The sequence below is a fragment of the Nipponia nippon genome, unplaced genomic scaffold (assembly GCF_047370975.1).
Source record: "Nipponia nippon isolate SJK-2023a ecotype South Korea unplaced genomic scaffold, ASM4737097v1 scaffold_1, whole genome shotgun sequence".
NCBI lineage: Eukaryota > Metazoa > Chordata > Aves > Pelecaniformes > Threskiornithidae > Nipponia > Nipponia nippon.
This window is the reverse complement of record NW_028262290.1, coordinates 123525159-123538834: the sequence shown is the minus strand read 5'-3', so window position 1 is coordinate 123538834 and position 13676 is coordinate 123525159. Positions and strand designations below refer to the sequence as shown.

General features: G+C 37.5%; 1 protein-coding gene across 3 annotated transcripts in view; it reads left to right on the top strand.

Moving 5' to 3' along the window:
- The window catches only part of CMC1 (C-X9-C motif containing 1), a 60683-nt gene that overhangs the window by 7764 nt on the left and 39243 nt on the right, over window positions 1-13676 (top strand). For all 3 annotated transcript variants that reach the window (XM_087770898.1, XM_087770889.1, XM_087770900.1), the window contains exon 2: window positions 4228-4320. In XM_087770898.1, the coding sequence (XP_087627024.1) occupies window positions 4228-4320 (93 nt within the window). The remainder of the gene's footprint in view (window positions 1-4227; window positions 4321-13676) is intronic.

Sequence of the window (13676 nt, the reverse complement as noted above, 5' to 3'; positions counted from 1 at the left end):
TTTCACCACACAGGTTCCTTGGCTGTAGCCTTATTCACCTTTTCAAGGAGCTAGTGACTTAGATGCTGTAACACCTGCAAGCCTGCATTTGGTTTTAATTCTGGCTTAACTTCTGTGTATATTTCTACAAAATACTTAGTTTTTACTGTTAATTGCATTTAGCCTGCTTTTTGTAACCTTTACTTAATTAGCTCGTGTTCATCCATCTCTCCCTTGTAATGTTTGATGGTATTGGCAAATTTCAACAGAATGTAAGGTTAAGGTAAAGGTAGAATCTCAGAGTATGAAGTTGCTCTAACAAATGTGCCCGAGTTTTGGCTGGCAGGAGGAGAAGGAAAAGCCACTGCTAACATTTGTCTGGCCCTCTGAAAGCTGAGAGGTAGCGTGTTCTTGTTGGTTCTCTTTGCAGCCAAAGGCCATGATCATCTCAAACAGCCTACCCAGAAGACCAGGCAAAGTGTGTGGAGGATGTGGGTGGGAACCAAAGGTATCAGCTTGCAAATGCAGAAGGCAAACTGTAGGAAAACATATTTCTTGCTTGTCTGGGGATAATTTTATTGATGTTTTGAAGATAAAGCTGTAGTAGGTCTGTTATAATGCAGATTCTTCTGTAGGGACTAGGCTGCAGCAAATCTGGTATTAGAATAAGCATTATCTTTCTTAGTGCAGGATAGTGAACTTTCAAAAGGGAAAAAAAGTACTTATTATTCTAGAAACCGTAATACAGTTGAAAAAAGGCAAAAGGAATTGATGGTTTCACATCATGGCTGTCTCATGTTTTTTGATGAAGTCAGCTTCTGAGGTGTTGTTTCTTTGAAAGTTCTTGCCATGTATGTTACTGCAGAGCTGATTAGGTTGGATTGATGATGATCTCCTTGCAAGTGCTTATACACTGGTATCAGGAATGCAGTTACTCTGCACGTAAACATATTTTTCTAGCTGGTATCCGGTATCGTTAATATTTGTGCCTTACTTTTCTTCAATATTTTATATAAATGCTAGGGGTACCAACTTCGGTAAAGTGTTTTAAGATCCTTGAAGAAAAATCGCTGTAATTGTAATGCAGTGGATAGTTTCAAATTAAGGAGGAATATTAAAATACTTTAAGATGTTACAATTGAAACTCATGAGTAGATACACTATTGCCCAAACTGAACTGCATTTGAGCTGTTCCGAGAGATGGTTGCACCCAGATGCATAAAACTACCTCCTAGACATTATAAGATGATTTGAATTGCTTGTGCTTTTCTTTTCACGGTTGAAAAATTGATACCTACCAACAAACTTCCTTTTAAAAACTGTAGATGAGATAATAAGTAGTCTTTATTCCTGTTTCCTTTATACCGTTGAATAATAACCTTTGAATTACTGTTGTAGCTCTTTTCTGATTCTTTGTACTGGACGCTGCCCTGTGTCCTGATGTGCCCTCTCCTTCCTGCGCTTTCAGCCTCTGCAGGTTTGACGACGTGGGACAAAAATAAGGGAATTTGCCTGGAGCACAGCTCTGTTGTGATTCTGGTTGAGCTGGTGTTAACACCAGTACAGCTACTTCTTGCTATCAGTCTTATGCCTCTTTCCTTTCAAATAGTCAAACAGAAAATGGGGTGCTTAAGCTAAGATAAAACCCGAAAATCCTTTTTGACTGTTCCGGGCTAACAGGGAGGCCTCCTTTTCTTTTTTTTTTTTTTTTTTTTTGAGGATGTCCTTGTCCTGTTCCCCTTCGAGCCTTTGGTTGCGTTCCTGTCCGCGTCTCCTCTTTGTCAGTAGCGCGTGTCTGATCCTGCTGTTGGAGCCCTGTGCTTTGTTGTTGTGGGAACCGAGGATGCTTCTAGGCACCTCTGCCAGCTGGGGAAGCCCAGCCGTCCTTCCCAGGCCCTAAGGACTTCTGTGCTATCTGCTACATTTCCATGTGTGCTGGGGTAGATACTGATGTGTAAAAAATTAAATAAAGTAATTATTAGAACTCTGATAAGTAGAACTAGTTACTCCAAAGCGTAAACCAGCTGAGAAGCACTTTTTTGCATGTATTTGAGTTAGTTTTCTGTATTGAACTGGTCACTCACTGTGTGGTTAGGTGTGTAATATTGCTCATGTGATGGGGGTGTATGTGGGCAATGGGCAACTATTAAAACTTCCTTTGTGGTGGCAGCTAGCAACCCACTTGCTTATCTGTATTCACATTCATAAATCAGCTTAGTTTCTGCCTATTCTAAGCACTGGTATAACCAATTTAAAAAAAAAGGGGGGGGGGGGGAAGCTTAGGCCATCATTTGAGCCAGTGGTGCTCATGACAGTTCAGTCTTAACTTCTTGTCCTAGTCTTATGCAGTTCCTCTCATGGGCCGTTTATGCAGTTACACGGTGAACTGGATCAGAGAATTTATCTAGCTGAAAAATTACCTGACAAGAAATTTATTTACCTTTAAACCAAATTAACTTCCCCTTTCCGTTCACCACAGGGCTGCAGAGCACATCTGTGTGGGCAGAGGGGAAAGAGCGTCATAGGGATTGGGAGAGGCAGGACTGCAGTAATGCCAGCTTGCTTTGACTGAAGTTGTTCAAAATAGAGCTGAGGCATGTAGCTTGGTGGTGCTGTTTCCTGCCGTATCGTTCAGCTGAACTGATTTGTCCTGCTTTTTAAAAAACATGAGTAAAATTTTATGACAGCTTTGTACTGTCTGTCTGTGACATAATAAATGCTCGGTATAGTAATTGTACTGATATTCTGCAGAAAGTTAAAATGAAGGATATTTAATTGTAATTATTTTATCTCAGGCATGAAAATCAGAGCATAGAAGCAAATCTAAGTCGTGAGCTATTTGTTTGGCATTTTTGTTTTATTTACAGAAGACGCTTTGTTTTCTTTCTTTTGCTGTAGGAATTTAAGCAAGAAATTTTTGAGGAGAAAGATAAGTCTATAGTTCAGATTCTGTATATTGCTCATTGTAATGCTCTGTTTTGTTACCTGATTCCCCTAGTAATATCACAGATTCAATACTGTGGAACCTCATAATGTAACCTCATAGCATTAGTAAACTTTAAAACATGATGAGTTAGAAATGACTAGAGAAATGTTAGTCTCTGTTGCCTTTTGATCTAGAAGTAACTGCAGATGCTCTGAAAAATAGATAGTGTTTGAAAGAGGTAGGTGACTTAAATTCTGCTTCTTTCCTTAATTTCAATACATCACACTTTTAATTTATTTAATCTAAATTTTTTTATAAACAATTTTTAAATGAAATGATTGTCACTCAAAATAACAGTGTATCGGACAGTAGAGTTTTCATAATGTGAGCATCACAGCTGGTGCTATTCTGAAGCATAATATCAACATCAAAGGGTGAATAAATAGTGTGTTCAAGGAGGAAAACCAGGTGCTTGATGTAACTGTGTTGGACTATACAATGTTCTGAACAAATATCCTTTAAAGGGTTTTTAACTCAGAAGCTAAGAAGTTAAAAGCTGTGCTTGATAAATTCTCATCCCTTTGTTTTGAAGAAAGCGAATTTGGAAATGCAGTATTTTTTTTCTAAATGGTCTGTGTTGTTTAACTATTCAAAATCACTAGCTGTACTCAGAGGACTGAATGCTGTTTTGAGACAACTGAAAGCAAACTGCAACTGTACGCTTAAGCACGGAATTCAGACAGCCGCATTTGTTCTTGTTAAGTTGAATTTCTCAATGAAAAAACTCCTAGATCCTCCATTTAAGAGGCTGTTCAGGTTTTTTTTAAGAACTGAAGTCTTCATGTAGCACTACAAATTTCAGGTTGTGCTCTAATATGTGCTGTATTTCTCAGCTTTATGCCAGTGAGTAAAAAAGCCGGTTTGTGCAGATAATGTACATAGAAAAATACTGGTATCCTGAAATAAAAGTAATTCTCAACCTTTGTGCAGTCTGTATGCAGACCTTCTATTTAGTAACGCAGAAGTTAGAATGTGCTGCCAGAATTTTCTCCGTTATTTTTGGTTCATTGTGCACATTGAGCAGAACAGAAATATTCAGGATAGTGCTCATATTTGTATCTGAGCAGTTTTAAATCTTGGATTTTCCTGCCTTTTGGTCTGTGTGGTCCTTCCATGGTACTTTCTGCTGCTAGTTCGTGACAGTTTTGGTATACTAGTGTGTTATATAAACAATGCTGTGTTATTTCTGTAGATTGACTTTCTCTGATGTATAGATAAAAAAAATCTTTTTTTTTTCCTTTTTTTTTCTTCCTCTCTTGCAGAAAATTCTAAGCTGAGACATGTAGAAAAAGATGTTTTGATTCCACAAATAATGAGAGACCGAGCCAAGGAGCTGTGTTCAGATAAAGTGCAAGGTAAGAGTCAAATATTCATTGGGAGATCGGATGTATTCACTTTTGTGCCCTGAATATAAAACTTGTTTTTGAAGTCAAGTAGTCAGAGAATTAATATGTATGATCTGCATCTTATCTGTTCTCTGTGAAACCAGTAGTAAAGCATATAAATTTGCTGCGTTGGCTTTGGTTGCTTGGTGATGTGGACTATTTTCCAAAATGACTTGTTCTCAAGGGCTGTGGAATTCAGTGTGATTGATACAGAACTTTCCACGTCTCGGTCTAGACTATGTGATGACAGAGCAACACAAGAGTTACTATATTCCTGTACATAATATTTGGTACTTATATAAATGGAATTGCCTCATGTGAGCTTTCAGTTAGGGCCTCCTTCATTATGATAAATATATTTAAATATTTCCAACTAACTGCATCCCTTCCCTGCCTCAATAGTTTAATGATACATGCGCGGAAACACACACGTGTTATTAGACAGATGTTGAAATAGGATGATGCAGTCCACTTCTGCATGTTTTCATTTTCTTTTGAAGAGTACTGGACAGTAACTCTTTAACGTTGGGTATCACCACTTCTTCTGACACCCAACTGTTTATATATTCCTGGAAGAAATCTGGAACTTTTTGAAGTACCAGAAAGATAGAGCTACTTATGCACAGGTTAGCTGAGAATGTTGCTGTAAGAGGGATGTAAGAATGGGAAAAAAAAAAGTTAGTCCACAGAATTATTCTATACAAGTGGGATGCTTTCAATAGAGGGCACTTGCCTTCTGTCATCTAGAGCTGTGCTCTCTAAACTTTTTTGATTGCTCACCTCATCAGTAAAAAATTTCTGAGCGCAGAATCCCAATATATGTGTATTTATAAATTATATACATGTACCACTACTGGTATATTATGTACATTGTAAAATACAAAACCAGAAATGAAAAAAGGATGAGATAAAGATGAAATAAACAGTACTTTAAAATAATTTTTATGTTATTTATCAATAGTACAAAACCATTTTTTCTCTAAAAATATTACTATTAATAACAACATTTTTATAGAGAGCTAAATGATTGAATATGCTTCATTATTTTTTAAAATCTTTGTTTAACACTTTGTGATTGTTACGGTTTAACCCCAGCCAGCAACTAAGCACCACACAGCCACTCGTTCACTCCCCCCACCCCAGTGGGATGGGGGAGAGAATTGGAAGGATGAACATCAGAAAACTCGTGGGTTGAGATAAGAACAGTTTAATAGTTGAAGTAAAATGAAATAGGATAGTAGTAATAGTAGTAGTAGTAGTAGTAGTAGTAGTAATAATAATAATAAATAGTACAATAATAATATACAAAGCAAGTGATACACTATTCAATTGCACACCACCCACTGACCGATGCCCAGCATGTCCCCAAGCAGCGATTGCTGCCCCCCAGCCAACTCCCCCCAGTTTATATACTGAGCATGACGCCATACGATATGGAATAGCCCTTTGGCCAGTTTGGGTCAGCTGTCCTGGCTGTGCCTCCTCCCAGCTTCTTGTGCACCGGGCAGAGCATGGGAAGCTGAAAAGTCTTTGTCTGGTGTAAGCACTGCTTAGCAACAGCTACAGCGTCAGTCTGTTATCAACATTATTCTCATCCTAAATCCAAAACACAGCACTATACCAGCTACTAGGAAGAAAAATCAACTCTATCCCAGCTGAAACCAGGACAGTGATATAGCAATTTGAAGGTCTGGTTTATTTCACTATTTCGTTTTAATGAGTGTTATAGCTGAAAAAAATACCTCACAAAGATGCATAGATCGCAGTGGGAAAAGTGCATCGTTGCCTGCACTTATTAAATCATGATGCTTATTTTTCAATCCTATCCACAAGTTTTGTGAACGTTTTTCTTAAAATTGGGCTAGTAAATGACCATCTTCCCTGATGTCAATCATTTATTCTTCCAAACTAATTGGAAGGTGTTGCATGTTTATATTTTTAACAAATAGGCTCAAAACCCACTGAAATCCTCATTTGGAAGATTTTTAAATAGGTTAGAAAATTCTGTTTCTATCCTTTTAAAGTGCACAGATACGAGAGGTTTTTATAAGTGACACACTCACATTGTGTTCAGCAACAAAACCGAAACAAAAATCACATAATGATGGAAACATTTCCAAACATCCATTTTCAAAATGCACTCTCCATAGCACGAGTTTCTTTTGAAAAGCAGTTCCTTTCTCGCTCTTTGTTAAAACGTCACCTTCACCTTGAAGGGAGACACTAAGTGTGTTTATTTTTTGGAAATATCTGCTAGGTAGCAAACTACTCACAGCCACCTGTCATCGCTGAAAAGGTCAGCACATTTGGAACGCTTGTCTTTTTGTAAAAGAAAAATGAGTAAAGTTTGACAACTCTTTCAAGCACTGTGCCACAAGGTAGCCAGCGAACCTCTGTGTGGTGCAAGAGATTTTCATGGTCCCTCCCCATTTCATCACAAAGTCTGGTAAAGATGCTACTGTTTGAAGGGCGCTTGTTTTTATGAAGTTAACCACATCGATGTCATCCTGTATCACTTTGTGCGCTCCTGGCTCCAACTTCTTTGCTGCAAGAGCTCGCCTATGAGTGATGCAGTGAAGGAGTCCCATGTGCGGTGCTATCTCTGTAACCTTACCCTGGAATCCCTTTTTTATTCCAGTCAAAGCAGCTACTCCATCAGTGGTTACACTTGCACAGTTTTTCCGTAAAACATTGGTTTTTATTAAAGAAGCCATTTCCTGTTGAGAATAAGTTTTCTCCAGTACATCTCTCCTTTAGCGGCTCACAAGGAAAAAAAAAAAAAAAGTTCTTCATGCATTTTGTTATTGAAATGCAAATACCATAAGCTGAGAGAAGTTAGAAACATCTGTACTTTCATCTGGCTGCACAGCAAACCTCCCACACTGTGTAACTTGTTCTAATACTTGTTTCTTCAAATCTTCAGCAGTGTCTTCTATGCATCTTCCAACTGTATTTGCTGACAAAGGAGTGCATTTTACTTTGTTGACATATTGTTTTGCGCATATTATTTCAGTAATTTTTTACCATGGCAAGAAGAACAGTTGTTTCCCCAATGGTATGTGGCTTTTTGTCTTTCACTATTACCTAAGAAACTAAAAACAGGCTTCTAGACATTTATCACTAGCTTTAGAGTCAAGTCTAGTTAAAGTGGACCAGTGTGTTTTCAAGCAGCTGCGTTTAGGGGTTCCCTAAAAGACATAAAGGAGTAGTGTTACAACAATTTTGAAAGGAGTAAGTGGGAAAAGTGTTGGGAATATCTGCCAAAGGGAAGTGTCATCACATGACAGGTAACTTCCAGTGCTGCCAGAAGGACATAATACACCTTTTTTCATTTAAATGATAGTTGAGTCATTTTTACTTTAAACTCTATACCTGTTGGGGAAAAAAATGAAGAGGAAAAGCAATTACAGTAATGTGGGTCATTGAAAGAGGATGTCAGTTAAAAATATTCTGAGGGCATGCTATTTGTATAATTTTCTTTGGGGGCAGATCACACACTGTGTGTGTTTTTCTCTTCTGAAATTACTCTGTGTAAGATGAGGACTTTGGTTTCAGCACCTTAGTTTTCTGTGACAGCAACCAATATTGGAGATTCTTGAGCTGTGAGTTGTGGACCATTACCTTGCAGCTTCTCTATGTTTTTGCCTCCACAGATTTTAAAGCAAAATGGTATCTTTTTTTTTTCTATGTTAGGCAAAGGGATAATTTTTTTCTTCTTTCTCCTGAATAGCATTCAGTTGTGTATCTGTCTTTAGGAAAATGAGGTTTATGGATGCATCTGTCTCCCCCTCACTCCTCTGTCACCTGTAAGCCAGCTTTGATCAGGTTATGTGGCAGTTAGAGGTGGAAACTGAATATTTCTGATGCAATTTTTATGATCAAATAGACAAGCAAACCCTACATTCATATACCGATTAAAAAAAGGTGGTAGCATCACTTCAGCTATTTTGTTGTACCCCTTTTAATCTGGATGGAGGGATAGAGACCAAACCACGGGAAATGAAGCTTAAGCAGTTTTGTGAACAGGAGAATTTATCATCTCTTAAATTCATTGTGAAATTATTCCTGGAATAAACTTGTCTTGTTAGTACACAGGGATAGGTGTTAATCAGAGTAAATAGGCTATGGTTTTTATGCTGTAAACAATTATAAGCTATGAACATAAGCTGTATAATTAAGTAATCAAAACTCCTGTGATCCAGTTTGTGTGCTACAGAGTGCACACATGTGCATGAAATTGTGCTGTTCTCATTAAGTGGCATAGCTACTCATTTAACTTGCTCTCAGTGTAGGATTTTTCTGCTGTATGTTAATTTTGTTTGAACAACTCCTATTAATATACCTTTGTTTCATTTTGTCCTTAGGAAATTGTGGTAAGTGCATCGGTAGTATAGGAAACAAAGCTATTGTACAAGTACGGGCTTTTTACAATTTACTTGATCACTCTAGATTCATATCTGTCCCTATGGGGAGCCCCTATACATTCAATAGTGCTCTGCATGAGCATGGGGGTCCATCTGTATACAGTCCGTTACCTTAGCCTGCAGCTATACCACCTAGAGCTGTGTGCTTATCAGAGCTAATAATGCAAGCAGTGACAGCCTGTCCAGCACGTGTTCAGGAGCCATCCAGGGAAAAGAAACCCTAAGGGTTAAAAATATAAATAAAAAATAAAGGTTTTGTTAACTTAAGAGGCGATCCTGCTACCCTAGCGTGGTTAAATGAGTGACCCATTGCTGTGCTTCGGTGTTAGCGTACCAGAGTAGCTTAGGGATCAAATAACCACGAAAATGTGTCCATCTGATAATTTTTAAGAACAATTAAGTATTGTGTCTGGTCATGTTTCATTTGACTTAGATTACTTAAATTTAGTTTGAACTTTTTTCAGATTGTTCCAGTATAGTTCTTGTGTGTGCTGTATGTTTCTCAAGAATTTAGTACATCTTAGTTGCAGAATAATTTCTGAGTGTTTAAGATTTTCAAGCACTTTCTCAGTGAAAATGGATAGATTTGTAATTTTGTTAAGAGGGTAAACATGCTTTCTGCAAAACACTAGTTAATTTTACATGACCATTATGTAAATATGCTTTACTGTGTTAATATCTGTGCACTGTATGTATGTGAAGTTGTGGGCTATTATAAGGAGTATCAAAAGTGTTGTATACCCCAAGCAAAAAAAAAAACCCAAAACAACAACATTATCATACAGGAACCTTTCACTGTATTTGTACAAACTGTGGCATGAGTTTGTCCAAAATAATATTAAATCTATGCATTTCTGTATCAGTGTGTCCTTGGCGTATAAAAATACGTGCTTCCAAACTGAAGTAGCTAAAAGGAGTGTTTATTTGCCATTGCCTCATCCATTGCTTTTATGAAATAATTTCTTAAGTGAACTCTTTCTCTTTCAAATTGTCAAGTTTTTGGCTTTAATTTCCAGTTACAAAATTTGCACTTGAGTAAACTTCTTTAAAGCAAAATCATAGCAAATTTCAGGACCCTGAAGTTAGCATTTTTCATCAGACAGGTTATCTTTAGCTTATCAAAACTTCTGTAGTTTCATCTGGTCATGCTGTACTTTCCATGACTCCTCTGTGCTCTTAAACAAGGGACATGCACCAAAAAACCTGCAAGAGCTTTTGTTGATCTTGATCGTGTCTACAGAAATGTCTGTTCCATTTCTTGACAGCACTTATTCTGCTGTTCAGAGTTACCGATTCTGAAATTTTTAACTTGATGGGTTTAGGTAGAGAAGAACCATTGAGGACAGAAATACGCAAACAGTAGTACTTTGAGGCTTGTACACTCAGTTCAGTTTGATTTGGGTTACTTGGCTTGGAAAATAAAAGCAGAAACAGTTGGCTACTTTGACAGGTTGTGGGTTTGGCCTCTGAAGAACTTGAGATCCCAAAAAGAAAGTACTGGATCATTGAGTCAGTCATGAGACCATAATTTTGTGTTATATTTGTTGTATATGTTTTGTCTGTCTGTTGTATTATAAAGCAATTCTCCCCACTTTCCAAAAACCTACAATCTTTTTTTCTGAGAGAAAAGCAATCTTGCTCCACAAACAAGGGGTTTTAGTTCTAAACTTTTTTCTTCTAAATCTTGGTGTCTACTACTGATATGTGGTTTGGGTTTGGGCCTTTGAAGGTCACCAAGAGTGACTTGCAGATGTCTTCTGTAATTGTAACTCATTTGTAAGGCTCCTGAGATCGTATAGGAAACTGAGGTACACACTTTTCAGGGTGAATACAGGGATGGATAGTTCAGATCAACCTGGTTCTGCCACTAGGAAGGCGGTGAAGTAAAGGGAACAATTTGGATGATAGCAGACCTGATCCTGCCTGTGACTCTGCCAATAAGAATGTGCCCATTTTTCATTTGAAGCTTGTTGTGAGAGATTTGGCCAAGACGACAAGTTGTTCTGTTGCTTTTTTTTAATGGGAGGGAAACAAAAGGGAGATGTTTCCTCCTGTGCCGAGTTGAGGACCTTCTCTGGAGCAAACTGTTGTGTTGGTTCTTTTGTCTGTATGAAGTGTGTAATTAGGGCAACTGGATTTACATTGCTGAAAAAACTCTTAAGATACTTGGCAAGGCTTTAAAAAATGGTTTGGAAAGTGTGGCTGGAAAAGGACATTTCCAAGCAGCCACCCTCCTCCCATTCTCCAGTTTCCCCATTAGCCCTCTCCTCCTCAGGGCTTGTGTTGATACTTAGTGAAAATGATGGGATGCAACACTACTGCAGGCTTCTCTACAGTAGAGCATGACCAGTGTCAACCAGAGTTTCGTTAATGTGCAGTTACTCAACAGTCCTGTCACTGACGACATCTCTGTCCCCGTAGGGGCCACCTGCTCTAGACCATGACCCTTACACCTGACATATCAAGGCCCATAAAACCAAAGAAATTTCTGATTGAACTACATGTGATGCTGTACATTTAAATGCCCAAGCACACCTTTAGATATTCCTTCTTCAAAAAAAAGTCTTGTTATATATACTGTCTTATCAGAAATGCAGATAATGAAATGTGGGATATACTTAGCAAATTTCAGCTTGATGCTACTCAATGGTATTGCTCACTTTCCTTTGTATTGCAGGCCAAGTTCTGTTAATTGATGCAAACCCTTGCTGAATAGTGGGGGAGGATTAACCTGTTAGTACCTACAGTCATGGGTCTGAGGTTGACACTGGCAGATGCTAAGACTGATAGTAGTGGGAAATTACATGGCAGCTCACATTTAAAAATTTTGGTGAGTCTTATTTTCTTGAAGCAAATTAAAACTAAAATCACCATTTATGACTGAACTTTGCTCATCTGCTTTGCCTCATTGTGAAAATATAGTCCTTAAAATATTTTTTCTAAATTCATGTATTTTAGGAGTATCTGGGAATGCAGTGATCTTCTAATTGACCAAAGCAAAAAGATCAAGTAACTGATAAAAATCAATGAGTTAACATGGCAACTCCTGGTAACTCTTCCTTAATGGAGCTGCTATGACCAGAAATTGCTTAAATGTGCTTGTGTACATATTGTTCAGAGTTTGATGGAAAGCCTGAGAGGTTACGTGGAAGGAATCATAGGTTTTATGGCTGGAATAATCCTCTTTTATGAGAGTTAAAGGAGAACGCTGCCTTATTACCTGCAACTTCATTTTTGTGAGGGGAAGGTTAATATAGTTTGAGAACATAGATTCAGACAGAACTGCAGGTGGAGAAAGGGAGAAGAATGTTATCCTCTGTTGCTGTATTTATTAGCTAAATATTAAAGTACATTACATTAATACTGTGTGTGACCCCATGACCGTATATGAAGCTATTGAGATTACTGTTGTACATGTTGTGCAGTTGTCAGTTACTTAAATTATTTTAGATGTTTTAATACTGTACAGCTATATTCAGTACTGGTAATAAGTTACTAGGTGTTTTTCCCTGCTTAGGGTTTCTCAAGAGTAAGGTGCTGAATTTTTATATGATGTTCTTGTTTGTGCACAATAGCTTTTATTTTGGAAAAATGATTCAGCTTTATATATTTCCAAAGAAAACTTGCTCTTATCACATTTAACTATGTGAATTAATACAATCTCTAGAGGGATTATGGTATATTGAGCTTTGCTCCAACAAACTGGACAGAGAAAACAGCTATATGTAAATTACAGTTTGAAGAAATGAGATCCTAGATCTCATGGTCTTTTTTTTAATGATACTTACAGCATTAACTACTCTTCAGCTAATTTAGGGGATTTTATAGAAAAGAAATATGAAAGCATATTGTGATGCTTGGTGATGGAAATTTAAGTATTCTAACTAGTTTTAGGGCTTTGAGGAAAATGTTCAGGGAGGGAACTTACCCTATTTGACTTTTAATTTTTTTCTTCCCCCCTCCATGTCATTTCAACCCAGCTGATGACAAGAAATGGGTCAGACTGCTAGCTTTACCGCTGCAACTTAGTTGTGTGTTTTTTTTTTTTTTTTTTTTTTATTAGGGAATGGAACAGCTTTTACAGGGACAAAGAGAAATGAAATCACTTTCAATGAAAGAAAGAGGCCTCATTATAGCCACCAACAGCAGTTATTGACAGCTACACTTCCTATTAACAAGGAGCATTTAAGAGTTTGGCTGTTGGATCTTTGGACTTGATCTAATTTGCTAGCATTAATTAGTTTCTTTTGAGCACAGACACTTGGTGCTCACAGCTATAGATTTGGAGGACTAATTAGGACAGAAAATTGAACAGAATGGGGTAAGGCATTAACCTTCAACCATTACCAGCTGGGGCTCTGATAAAGACCACAGAGTCCAAATGCTCCTATTCATGCAAAGAGTACTCTAATGAATATCAATTTCAGCCAGGTTGCCATATCCTACAAGCACTGTCTTAATTTTGATTCTCTTACCTGGTAGAGATTTTTATGTATAGATATTAAAGTGATACTGGTAGTTCAGAGCTCATAGATGACAACCTTCATAGGTTACCTATGTTTTGTCCAGTCTTTCAATTTGGTTTTCTGAAGTTATGAGATTTATCGGGTTTTGGTTAGGATCCTGAATTTCCAATTGTTTTCCTTGTCCGGCATAAATATATTAAGATAGCATAAATTAATTACATGATGTTAACAAATGCTGGTTTAAATACAAGAGACCTGCACGGTTTTGGATTATTGTAGTACATGGCAGTAATATCCGTGACAGGAGCACTGATCAAGCTAACTGCTGAAGATTGAACAATATTATTGCTTCTTTTGCAGCTGTTATGATGAGATACAAGTATTATATTGTGGTGTTAAGTTGGTGATCCAGTTTTAGGAGGAAAACTGTTCTTTC